Genomic DNA, 14,502 nt, shown 5'->3' on the forward strand with positions numbered 1-14,502 from the left:
ATTCTGTAGCTTTTAGCTAAATTGTTCAATCTACCATTCTTTAGATGTGAATTAATTTCATTAGTCTTGAGAAGTCATTTAATTTAAACTTTGTACGATAACTGAGGAAGAATCACTAGCTACTTGACCTGGAATCTTTCTTATTATTTCTATTGTAAAATTACACAACATTTTTACTATAAATAAATTTTTAACACAGATGATATGTCTCTCCTTTTTGTTATTTTGACAGCAAAATGCAAATGTTGAAATTAAGGTAGCACAATACAAAAGCAACTAAATTTTATCAAAATTTTATTTTCAGCTGTTTTTGTTACTTCTTAATATTCCATAAGAGTGCACACACTGAAATGTCTCGCCTTCTTTACTAATCATTGATATTATGTTGATAGTCCTAAATATAAAGCTTTATTACAACTGTCACATAAACTTAACATTAACCAAGAAAACTAAACATTGACCAATGAACCATGAAAATGAGGTCAAGGTCAGATGAACCATGCCAGGCAGACATGTACAGTGAACAATTCTTCCATATAACAAATATAGTTGACCTATTGCTTATAGTTTAAGAAAAGCAGACCAAAACACAAAAACTTAACACTGAGCAATGAACCGTGAAAATGAGGTCAAGGTCATATAAAACCTGCTCAACTGACATATAGATCATAAAATATTTCCATACACCAAATATAGTTGACCTATTGCATATAGTATTAGAAAAAAAGACCAAAACTCAAAAACTTAACTTTGACCACTGAACCATGAAAACGAGGTCAAGGTCATATGACACCTGCCAGCTAGACATGTACACCTTACAATCATTCCATACACCAAATATAGTAGACCTATTGCATACAGTATAAGAAAAACAGACCAAAACACAAAAACTTAACTATAACCACTGAACCATGAAAATGAGGTCAAGGTCAGATGACACCTGCCAGTTGGACATGTACACCTTACAGTCCTTCCATACACCGAATATACAAGACCTATTGCTTATAGTATCTGAGATATGGACTTGACCACCAAAACTTAACCTTGTTAACTGATCCATGAAATGAGGTCGAGGTCAAGTGAAAACTGTCTGACGGGCATGAGGACCTTGCAAGGTACGCACATACCAAATATAGTTATCCTATTACTTATAATAAGAGAGAATTTAACATTACAAAAAATCTTAACTTTTTTTTCAAGTAGTCACTGAACCATGAAAATGAGGTCAAGGACATTGGACATGTGATTGACGGAAACTTCGTAACATGAGGCATCCATATACAAAGTTTGAAGCATCCAGATCTTCCACCTTCTAAAATATAAAGCTTTTAAGAAGTTAGCTAACGCCGACGCCAGATCACTATCCCTATATCGAGCTTTCTGCGACAAAAGTCGCAGGCTCAACAAAAACCACAGAAGAAAAATTTATTTACATATCTTGCACTGTTAATTAGTTTTATAAACAAATGCACGTATTTGACTGATACAAGATAAGAACATGTGGGCAGTACTTTGTGGTTAATCAAAAGAATCATTTGATAGCTTTATGACCACTGACCAGCAATACCAATAACAGTTACGAAAAAGAGGTGGATTAGGGATTAATGGAAAAATGAAGATAATGAATTCCAAATAAAAATACATTTCATTAATGGAGCTGCCAGGAGAAAAAAAACAAAAGAACAATTTGGAGATATAGAGGTAATCAAAATATAAATGTACAGAAATTAAACAAATGTAATTGTATAACAATTAATGTACTAGAATTGCTTGGGGGAGAATGTTTAAATATGAATTCTTTTTAAAAGACAATACAAATTAAATATTTCATTTTCAAACTGCAAAGTTGAAAAAAATCTACTTGGTGTAAAACACCATATTGTCCTTTTATACAATTACAATTCTAAAAATCCCCCATAAGGATCCTCTAAACTGACCAACTGATAATTTTGTGTACACATGCATAACTTACTTTTTGTAACAATAAAAAAACAAAATATATTATGTTATGTACTAAATGAATAAAATCCATATTGAAAAAAGTAAATGCAATGTGTAATTAAACTTCTGTGATCATTAGAAGTAAAGGTTTATCATGGTGGGCGGAGTTTTGACCATATCAGTAGCAACTGACTTACAACAAGGTCAATAATGATATAACATCTCCCGCCAGATCTGGTTTTTGATGCATGGGGTGTGCATTTTCTCTATATATTTAGAACTGCTGAAATTGAATGCTTTCTTACTGGTCAAAACCTAATTGATTTATGATTGAAGGCCAATCCTGAAATATCCAAATGGTACATGTGTGAATTATATTGAAGTTAATGGGGTACAAGTAGGAAAATCCCTATTTATTCAATTGTGACACATTCATTTTTGTCATGAAAATGTAGTTTTAAATGAATTTAGCTCCTAGATGGGTGCCCCTATACACCTGATTTTCACACATGTTGTTCCTTGACCAGTTATCTTCAAAAGAGTGTCTCAGATTTCCAAAAACATCAATAGAACAAATTTTATACCCAATTAAATTTAGTGATCTCTTATGAATTTAGGTTGCAAACTTAATTGAAGGTTTATGAGAGAATGAAATACAATAGGAAAAATCTGAGACACCCTTTTGGAGGTCAAACTGTATTATACAACAATCTATAAAATATTTTGGGATGCTATGAATACCAAAGAAGCTAATTTCATTCAAGTGTGGACATCTCAATATAGCAACTAATTACATAATAATTAGTTATGTAATAATTATGTCAAATTGACGTTTTCACCATTTGAAAGATTAATCTTTCTCCTTTCTTTTGGTACCTCATTTATAAAATTTAAAGCTGGATGAAAGAAATTACATCAGTTTAAAGTTGTCTGATTGGGGGTGACACAATCTTTGTATTGTGCTACCTTAAAAAAGCAATATTTTAACATGTAAGTTATACAAAATATTCAAAGTCAATGGACCATGACTGAAGGAACAGGGCCAAACAATCTCCATGGAAATGAGATGCGCCAATGCTAATAATACTGCATACCAAATATTGACCTACCACTAGTGGTTCCCCATAAACTGACCTAATCACAAACTAATACATGTAAACTAAGCAAAAGTTTCAAAGTCAATAGAACTTGAGTGAGGGGGAGGGGCCAAATAATCTCCATGGAAATGGGATGTGTAATTGGTAATAAAACTGCATACAAATGTACGAAACATCATTGACCTAACACTAGTGGTTCCCCATAAACTGACTTAATCACAAACTAATACATGTAAAACAAAGTTTAGAAGTCAATAGACGATGACTGAGGGGGCAGGGCCAAATAATCTGCATGGTAATGAGATGTGCCAATGCTAATACAACTACATACCAAATATCATTTACCTACAACTAGTGGTTCACCATAAACTAGACCTAATCACAAACTAATACATTGTTGACGGCGCCACCGCCGACGCCGGTAACAGCATACCTATGTCTCGCTTTTTGACTCTGTCAAGGCGAGACAAAAATCATAAAGTATACATAACAACATTTATTTGATTTTAAAATACTGGTTTTGATAAGTTTGACCTGAAATAAACACATGCTCAACTTCTTTCGTACTAAGTAGAAATGCGGCTATAATTGCATAGTAAATCAGTAGTCTAAAGATTTAAAGTGAGACCAGCATGAGAGTGTATTAGTTGCAGAATGAGCTATACAATTTGTCTGCACTGACTGCAAAACGTCTGGTCAGTTATCTGTATCTATGATATCCTTTATTTCAAGTTGAATGTGATATATATATGCAACCAATATAGCCACCAAACTTTAAACTATTCAGTGAGAGGACATCATCTCTAGCATGAATAACTACAGCTTTTATGTCTATTTAGACGATTTATTCAAAGATGTAGCAAGTATTTACTAAAAACTATTTTAAAAAGGTAGAAACTAGTTAGTAAACATACTTAACATGTTTAACCCCGCCACATTCTTTCTGTGCCTGTCCCAAGTCAGGAGCCTGTTGATCAGTGGTTGTCGTTGGTTCATGTCTGTCATATTTGTTTTTCGTAAATTGTTTTGTTATAAATTAGGACGTTAGTTTTTTCAATTGAATTTGTTTCTGATGTCGGGGCCTTTTATAGCGGCTAAGCCGACTATACGGTATGGGTTTTTTTTCATTTTTAAAGGTTGTACGGCTGCCTATAATTGCTTACATCCACTTCATTTGAACTTTGGTGGATAGTTGTCTCATTGGCATTCATACCACATCTCCTTATTTTTATACTTGTTAATCTTGTTTTGCATCTTTGCTGAACATATCCATGTATGTAGTATTGGTTAAATTTTTTTAAAATATAAAGATGCTTTATCCTTTTTATATGTTACGTGTATCTGGCGCCATTGAAAAACACAAAAGAATGAAAAAGCGCTACATGTCGATATTTCCATTAGAAAATTAATCTAGTTTCGGTAGTTTTTTTCGTCTTTGGTGTCTTAAAATTAATCTGCTAATTGTGGTGAATGTGCTCCTTAAAAGCACAATTAAGTTGTAAAAAATGCATATATAACCGATTTATGGGTTACAAATGGATAAAACAGTGTTGTGAACCTGTCGACAATCAAGATCAAATAGAACACCTAAACAAGATAGAATCCTAAATCTAGTAATTAGATATAAGAAGATGTGGTATGAGTGCCAATGAAACAACTCCCCATCCAAATCAAAATTTATAAAAGTAAACCAATATAGGTCAAAGTATGGTCTTCAACACTGAGCCTTAATTGGCTCACACCGAACAGCAAGCTATAAAGGGCCCCAAAAATTACTAGTGTAAAACCATTCAAACGGGAAAACCAACGGTCTAATCTATATAAAAAACGAAAACGAGAAACACTTATGAACCACATCAAAAAACGACAACTACTGAACATCAGATTCCTGACCTAGGACAGGTGCAAACAATTGCAGCAGGTTTAAACGTTTCAAATGTTTTTCATTTCTATGCTGTTCAAAACTCAATGAGTATTTTTGTATTTTCTAAGATTTCTTTGGTGAACTGGGTCTTGGTGGCTCAGGTAATATTCCGAGGTACTCTCACAAAATTAAATGCATTTACCTCCCTTATCAACCTAAAAAATAACCCCTAGATTCAATCCTTTATTCCCTACATTTTTACAATATTTTTGGGGAAAAAAGGCCTTCTTTCACTTTAGAGGTCCCTGTACTTTAGGATTGATGGGTTTATTTATGGTTAGGTTAGGGGATGTTTGTAGACCTTATCGCTATTTGGAAATCTGCGCCGCTTGACCCGAGAATCTGTGCCTCTTGAATCATTGACGTCATACAACAAACACTTTTCCATTGTGGTGTCAGATATTTTCTATTATGATGTCAAGAACCTTTGAGATGTCCAGTAATGGCGGACAAATAGCGATAAGGTGTACTAGTTAGGAGTTAGCTGTTATAAGGTTAGAACTAGGATTAGGTATGGGTTAGGGTAAGGTAAGTTTATAGATTGCTATGCGGTATGGATTTTGCTCATTTTTGAAGGCTGTAGGGTGACCTTTAGTTGCTAACTTCTGTAGACGTCATTTGGGCTCTGGTGAAGAGTAATTACTTTTGGGACTCTGAGTCCGGGGCAATTTTAAGATGATTAGATGAAGGAGGGAGTGGACAATTTTTGAGGGAGGTGGTGGAGGTGGGAGACAAAAAATAGGTGGGAGAGAAAAAAAATTCTGAAAGTGGGAGGTGGGAGATAGGGGGCGGGAGGTTGGAGAAGGGTACCCCCCTGTCCACCCCCTCATGAAGACTTTAAGAGCTAGTGATAGATTTGGGTATGGGTTAGGGTAAGGTTAATGTTAACGTTAAGGATAGTTTAGTATAGCTCTATATGGGTTGAGACCCCTAACGTAAAAGAAGGCCGGCAAGTCCAATACACCATCTTCTAATTTATATATTCCCAGTAGATACTGTCCTCATGACTCTTACGATGTATTCTGGCATTTCAAACATGTATGTCATTAGACATTTATTCTGCTCAAAATTAGATAAGTAGTCCCAAATTCCATATACAATAATCCCAACGCAAACCAGACAATATCCTATTTTCCCCGGTGAAACCATTTTTCCGCTTGATTTCTTATTTTGTATTTACCGGTTTGTATGTGTACATGAAGTATGGGGCTCCTTGTCATAGGAACACCGCATATTTTGTTTATGCTGGTGGGTCCTACTTAAAAGCGCCCGGGAGCGCCCAGGTGAAGAAAAAGCGCCCGGGGAAGAAGGAAAAAAAAGCGCCCGCGGAAAAGAAAAGGCGCCCGGGGAAAATATATAGATATTGTATCGGCATTAGACAACTTTGTGTCGATGAAATAAGTTATGCACATTGATTTTTTTTTAATTTTAGACAAGTATTTTGCAAATTCAGATAATAGACATTTGTAATAAAGCACAAAAACAAGTATGAATGTTTCAATTTTAACAATAATATATGATTACTATTTCGAAAGACAGATAATAATGGATCACAGTTTATGCTGAAGATTTATAAAATGTTAGACATCAAAAGACATGTTTTTCAAAAACGATATCAAAATGAAAAATGCAAAAACAACTAAAATTTCACAGATTAATATTAATTTTATAAAATTAAAAGAGTTACACATTATTTAAGAACGATAAAATTGAAACGCACATGTATATCAGCATCAGCAAATAACACAATTATACTATGCATGTTAAAAGCAGGTGTTTGGTATAAAACAAATAACATTGAATCACCGATAAGCATTACAAATCGCATGCCGCGATTTAAACAGTTTTGGTTTTATAAAAAAAATTAAAATAAATCAGCAAATAAAGCAGTACCATACATGTACCGTAGTTAAAACAAGGGGGTAAAAAGCAGGAGTTTGGTTTAGATGTAGCATGGTCCAAGCAGACCGAGTATACCGCCAACTTCTCTTCGCTGTACTCATGCAGATTCAGTGATTGTGCCCGGGTAGCATTCCCTTTTCCCTTTTCCTGCAAAATTGTAGGTAATTAAATCCCTTTTCACCAGCCTGAAAGTAATCAATTTCTTTATAAATACCAGATATGAAATACACACAAATGGTTTTGTATATTAACGATTGTGGTTAATCGGATTACCGTAATCAGCGTGTCGTGTGTAGATTGAAATAAACAATTAATTTCCCCATAGGCGACAATGATAGCCTTTTTCGAGATACAGACTTCAGAAAGTTGATTTTTTTAACGAAACCTTGCTAGAATTAAAGAAAAGTTATATTAGGACAGTATTTTTTGGTCCAAAAAATATAGGTTCGCGTTGCTTTTCTTAGCGTAATTTGTACTTATCTCCCATGCCTATCAATTTTGCACTTAAAAATACGTGTCTCATCCTAGCGTTTAAAAGACATCTCAGTTCCGTTAGGGCTAAGGAAAATAATTTATTTGGCCTTTGGTATAATGCAGAATGCACGAAGTCTCTAATAACAAAAAATAACGGGCGCACACATCAACCAATCAGGATTAGCTATACTCTTAATTCTGAATACCATGTTGCGCCCATAAAATCTAATGGTGTATTGTAACCTGTACCGTTAACGATTGTTAATTAGTCTTATCTTATTATATATGATTGTTAAAAATGAAAACGGGGGTAGAATAATGAAATATTAAAATTCCATAAGCGTACCTTTTGGCTGAACAAAAAGTTTAATTATTTTCTTTCTATTATTTATATTATATATTACAAATCTCACCCCTGTCAATCGTAATAAAGCTGATGTGTATGTGTTTTCATCTGACTGGTCATGGGAAAAATACCCTTTGCATGAATAATTCACATTTTTGTCTGTGAGGAACATCTCAATGTCTGCCTATTCCAGCTCTTCACATCGTAGATGGTACCACGTATCACAATTGTCGCAGCAGATGCTTGCAATTTTACAATTTTTACGGCATATTCCACAAGGCCAGAATATCATATTTGCTTTAGCTTTTCTTTTCTTAGTGGCAGGCATGTTGAAACCCTTCCACGATCTTCCACCGTCAATTCAAGTGTGTTTAATAAAATACAAAACTTTGAAAAGTCAGCGGTTCACCATGCAGTTGCGAATATTAGACCTCGGGCACTGATTTTTTTTTTAAATAACGAAATATACGTTTTGATCGAGGACAATATCGTTCATGATTCTTCTATATACTCTTGTTTATATTTACTTACTTATATACAATTTTGAAATCTAAAATGTAAAAGTGCAACAACACTATCTACACACTTTAGATGTAGCATCGTACATATCCCCATTTATATTAAGGACAAAACAAGCAATGATTATTTTTTTATATTCAGAAAAATATTTATTGTTATAAAATATTATTATTTTATTCTCCCGGGCGCTTTTTTTCTTCCCCGGGCGCTTTTTCTTTTCCCCGGGCGCTTTTTCAGATTCATATAGTTGTAATAATTATTAAGAAATTCCATCTTTTCCCGTTCCCTTTTTAATATTAATGTTGATGATTTTTTTTATCAACTCAGAATTTACTGGGCTAAATTTTTGTTTTCTTTAATGCTTGCATGGATAGATATAAGAAGACGTGGTATGAGTGCCAATGAGACAACTCTCCATCCAAGTCACAATTTGTAAAAGTAAACCATTATAGGTCAAAGTACGGCCTTCAACACGGAGTCTTGGCTCACACCGAACAGAAAGCTACAAAGGGCCCCAAAATGACTAGTGTAAAACCATTGAAACAGGAAAACCAACAGTCTAATCAATATAAAAAACGAGAAACGGGAAACACTTATGAACCACATCAACAAACGACAACCACTGAACATCAGGTTCCTGACTTAGGATAGGTGCAAACAAATGCAGCGGGTTTAGCGTTTTAATAGGCGCCAACCTTCACCCTACCTGAAACAATAGTGTAACATCACAACATAGAAAGACACACTATAAAATATCAATTGAAATGGCTTAACTCAATCAAAAGACATATCAACAAAAACAAGTGAACATACACTGAACGAATAAATTTGATCTATGACACAATGTAAATACGAAATTAATAAAACAAGGGGGTTTGATGTAGATGGATGGCAACATTTATAAAAAAAATATCAAATATTTCATCAACTTCAATTTGATTGTTAATTATTTTGTTGTCTACACATAACATGCATAAGATTATGTTTTTCGAAAAATGTGACAAATCATAAGTTAAGAAAGGCTTGTCTTCTGGTTTGAATTGTTTTACATTTGTCATTTCGGGGCCTTTTATAGCTGACTAGGCGGTGTGGGTATTGCTCATTGTTGAAGACAGTCCGGTGACCTATAGTTGTTAACTTCTATGTCATTTGGCCACTGGTGGAGAGTTGTCTCATTGCCAATTATACCACATCTTCTTATTTTCATATTGATTGTTGCCAAAAATCTTTGCTGTTTGGATCTTATACACATCTTTCCATGAAATATGGTTCTTTTTTTTTTGTTACCAAATTTCTTTGTTGTCTATAGGATTCCCAAGTTGCTTTGTTTTTGTATTTTTTATATGCCATCCTTTTATTATAGTGATAGTGATTATCGCATCTTGATAGTGGAACCTTCTTGAAGAAAATGGTATAATAATGTGGTGTTTAGCTAGATATATGGTGTAAATAGCAAGTGAAAATCACGATGGAATTGTAATGTCTCCTCTGAGATATACCTACTTGCTTATCCTCTTCATCCCCAGTTCATTCATAAGGCCTGCAGCAATCTATGTAAGTCATGGTGTCATTGCTGTGACCTTGCTAGGAAGCCAGAATTCATACATCTTATTTTTATTTAGGTATCTATCATAACCTAAGTATTAATCCAATTTTCTATTGGGGGGGGGGGGGGGGGGGGGTCAATAGATCTTAAAAGGGAGGCGAAAGATACCAAAGGGACATTAAAACTTATAAGTCGGAAATAACTGACAACGCCATGTGATAAAAGGAAAAAGATCAAAAGACAAATAACAGTACACAAAACACAACATAAGAATTAAAGATTGAGAAACACGAACCCTACCATAAAACATTCGAAGGAATGATTTCAACTTAATCACTTGGAACTCTGGGTTTAATAGCTTCCTTATGAGTAGCAACCCTCTATCAAGAAAGTCATGGTAGGAAATGCAAGCCCTTGTATATCGTTTCAACTGGGAGATATATACTCAATATGCAGGTGCTCCTGTTATGTTGCTACTTAGAAATGGAAAGTTCACAATTGGGAATCTGAAACATCTCTTTTGTCGTGAATAGATATAAGAAGATGTGATATGAGTGCCAATGACACAACTCTCCATCCAAGTCACAATTTGTAAAAGTAAACCATTAAAGGTCAAAGTACGGCCTTCAACACGGACCATTGGCTCACACCGAACAGCAAGCTTGTTCTGTAAAGTTTGTTCTCAACTGACCTTCATTGTCAATTTCTAGATGTAAACCAAGATATGAGACAGACTTAACTGTATCTGTTGTATCCTTTATTTCAAGATCGACATATATAGTCACAAGCTTTAAATTATTTTATAATAGGACAATTACACTTATTAGTATGAAATGAGGAATTTTTGTAGAGGGTTTTCCTGATATTCTTATAAATGACAAGTGTTATCATGAAAAATTTGAAAAAAATAATCAAACAGAGAAGCTGTTTACACAAAACTTGTATAATATACCACATTAGATAAGATCATGTTAATTTGGTGGCTAGTCATCATACAAAATATGAACATCCATCAAATCAAAGGATGAAGATGGAGTAATCTACAAAAGATTTATGACAGAGGGGAAAGACCAATGCAGTTCACATCTTTGTCTTACTAGTAGGGATATAATTCTTGGTAAATATCTGGTTTCAGAGGAGACGATGAAAATGCACAGCTAGATGAAAAGCGATGTGCCACAGTAGCCATCCAATCGGCACCAAATAAGAAATTTTGGTAGATGGTCTTAGTCATTATTCCTATTATCATATGTTTGAAATAAATGGCAATGTAGTTTTAGAGGAAAAAAATGAAAAATCCACCAGAGACATATATACACACATACATGTATTTGTCTCTGATTCGACCAATCCAAATTGATAAATCCCTCTGGTGGCCATGATGGTCATCCGACTATAATAAGAAAACTTGAGGCTGCTAGGAGCCTGTATATCTCACCTGTCTTATAATTGATCCAATGCAACGAGAATATTTCAAATAGGTTTCCAAAATGTAATATCATCCTTCGAAAGCAATAACTCCTATAAGGAGTAGACAGACGATTTCAGACATGTTGACTGAATAGCAATTTGTGTCCAGCTGACAATTTGATATGTTTACAGTTTCTCTCCATCTACTATTGTTTAAGAAAAAATAAATCAAATACTGGGTAAAATCGTCACCCCTGTCAACTGACAATTTCTGCCATTTTAGCTTTAATAGTAGATCTTGTCCTGCTAGTAATTTTTGCCGTATACAGTGTCTTTCTATGTGCTCTGAGACTACTATAACACATATAGTAGTCTCGGATCTGCTATAGTTGTCGCTAAAACACACGTATGGGTAAAAAAGGTCTTTCACTCCTATAAATTGTCAATTGTCAATTTTGGCCATGTTGAGTTATTTGCAGATCTTGTCCTGCTGATAAATTTTGAGGTTCACAGTTTCCATTTATCAACTATAGTTTCTACAAAAAACAGAAACATCGGTAAAAAGTAGTTTTTCAAGGTCAGTAAATCCTACAAAAAGTCAACTAACGAATTCGACTACGTATAACTAATTTGTAGATCATATCCTGGTTATCATTTTTTGGCTTGACATATTTCTCCATCTCTCTATTATAGTCCTTCAAGATGAAAGCCAAAATTGCTAAAAAAAAAATGGTGAAAATCGTCATTTAAGGACAACAACTATAATGAGTAGTCTGACAGATTTGTTCTTAATAAATGCAAGGAATTGTATATTTAAATATACAATTCCTTGATAAATGCTGGGACATAATATATTGACGTTAGTATAATAGTCCCAGATGAATGGAAGGTAGATCTTGACATTTTAAAGATTTCTGCCCGCATGTCAGATTTTCTCCTTCTATTTTAACGATTTACAAGATAATAGACAATACTTGCATTTTACACCGTTCCATTTTTAACATTAGCAGCCATGTTGGTCGGCAGGTAGAATCATCAGACAGATTTTTTATAAACTAGATACCTTTTGACTGACTGTGGCTAAGTTTTGTTCTATTTGGCCGAGTAGTTCAGAGGAGAAGATTTTCTGTAAAAGTTAACAGACAATGACAACGGACGCAAGTGATGAATATAAGGCAAGGTAAGCTAAAAAAAATTAAGAGATATACAATCAGAGATGCTTCACAGAGTTCCATGTAGGACTTGCCCCATGATTAACATCATTTTCTTATACTGAATTCAAAATATTTGCAAGGTTTCATGATTTGATCAGTTTTTTTTTAATTAAAGTCATAAAATACTTCAAATTTAAAACAAAAGTTGAATATGTTTTATATTCTTGAATGTTTTACTACAGAACATGTGAACATGAACTTTCTTACTTTCTTTTAAAAGAAAATCCTTTATGTGATAAAAATCTTCAGAAATGTACTGACGTTACGCGCGATGTTCGTGTCTATAAGCGTAACAGACGTGATCGCTAAAATCGGACGTTTTTTATGGTTCAGACGCTACAAAAATACTTCTAGAATAAGTAACGGTTTTAACAATTGTACTATAATGATATGTATTCCCAATACAATAAATATGATCACTTTTTGCAAATCATTTGACCTCTTTTAAAATGATTCATTTCAATCTAATTCTAATACAGATAAAACGAGAACTGTGAGCACGATCACCCCCCTTTTCTCCCTCAAATTAAGATTATCTCAAGTAACAGTTGTCAGACTACATTATTATTTTTTTATGCACATAGTATACTACACTAATGTAAAGTTTCATTGAAATCCTATAAACGTTTTAGAAAAGTTGCGCTTACATAACAATACTATATATTACCCTATATTGTAATATTTAACGAAGTGGTCTATCTTCCTGCATGGACATCTTTAGCTAGTATACTACAACTACATGACATTGTGTAAAGTTTCATTAATATCCGTCAATTAATTTATAAGGAATACCGCTTACAAGGAAAATGGACAGACAGAAGGACAGGGTGATTCCTATGTAGCCCAAACCTTTTTTGCTGGGGGATATTACAATTTGTTTTTTATGGGAAAACGAGGTTTTTTAACAATAACTTTATTGTGCTCCTTCCATTTCATCCAATACTGATAAAATGTCAAGATGTGTAGTTTCCAGAAGACTAAGAGTTCCACGCGTCGAGCAGTGAAGAGTTGGTGAAATGTTAATAACAGATGCAATGGAAATGATGAAATGTTTCTTATCCAAAAGTTTGTACGAAAAAAGTTTTTTTGTTTGGTCAAAGTATAAACCACGAACAACTTTGGATCCCTTTACGTAAGTTACGCTCCATTCATCGGTGGTTTCCTTTTTAAGAGTTTCGGGACAAGCGTCTGCTTTAAAAAGGTAATAATTTGAATCTGCTTCATCAGTGTATACTGCCAGTAGTGTGCCAAGCGCAATGAGGTCTTCCATTTCGTAATTTTCCTTGGATTCTGCGGGACCCAAATGGCAGGTTCGGTTGTTCTCGACAACTATCGGTATGGTCGCCTTACTTCCAATGGAATTATTTATGCAGTCTTTGTAAGTACCAACCAAACAGTTTTCACAAGAATAACATGACAGGTACCTAACTGTCAAATTAGCATCGTCCAAAGAAGAAAAAACCTGATGGAGACTTCTAATACCAGGAACGGGTTTAAAAGATATTGTGTCACGATCTATACTCTCGACATATCTAAATATTCGGCGCTTACAATACAGTGACTTGGTGTCCTTCAAATGTTTCCCGCAATATTTTAAAAAATCTGCTGCAGATTGTATTATTTCGTTCCCGCGAAAAACAGCCATGTCTACTTGATTCTTTAAAAAGCCCCCGGCTGCGTCCTGAGGTCCCTTTGCGTGAGGAGTTTCGAAATAATTTCATATCCGTGTTTGGAACAAATGTCGGATAACATTCCAAAACAATTTCGTGACTTATACTGAACCGGACAACCGTCAGTAAACTCGTGAATAACTTTTACATCATATCGAATCGAATCTAAATACTCCTTGACAAGGGTTTGAACTTTTTGGGTAAAAAACTGGTCATGTTTCTCATCCGGGCTTATTACAAAGAAATGTTCAGTGATAATACATGGAATATCCGGCAAACTTTCTACTCCGTCTACCTCCAGAATTGCATGTCGATAAATTACGGACACATGGATAGATACCTCAGTGCGCTGAAAATAAGTTTGTTGAAGTTCAAACTTTTCTTTGCAACCGTAGTTTTCGGAATAGTCATGAATTATAATACAGTGATTAGGTAATAAGTTTTCTTTCAAACATTTAA

The 14,502-nt window shown here is 34.3% G+C and overlaps 1 protein-coding gene across 6 annotated transcripts in view; it reads right to left on the reverse strand.

Moving 5' to 3' along the window:
• The window catches only part of LOC127709698 (GPI inositol-deacylase-like), a 283,867-nt gene extending 277,738 nt beyond the window's left edge, over nt 1-6,129 (reverse strand). For all 6 annotated transcript variants that reach the window (XR_007985716.1, XR_007985717.1, XM_052215342.1 and 3 more), the window contains exon 1: nt 5,977-6,129. Coding sequence is in view for 4 of the 6 variants with exons in the window: in XM_052215342.1 (XP_052071302.1) it covers nt 5,977-6,111 (135 nt within the window). In the remaining 2 variants the exon portion in view is untranslated. The remainder of the gene's footprint in view (nt 1-5,976) is intronic.
• Nucleotides 6,130-14,502: the final 8,373 nt, after the last annotated feature.

Source organism: Mytilus californianus, unplaced genomic scaffold (assembly GCF_021869535.1).
Source record: "Mytilus californianus isolate M0D057914Y unplaced genomic scaffold, xbMytCali1.0.p SCAF_7, whole genome shotgun sequence".
In the NCBI taxonomy this organism is placed as follows: Eukaryota; Metazoa; Mollusca; class Bivalvia; order Mytilida; family Mytilidae; genus Mytilus; species Mytilus californianus.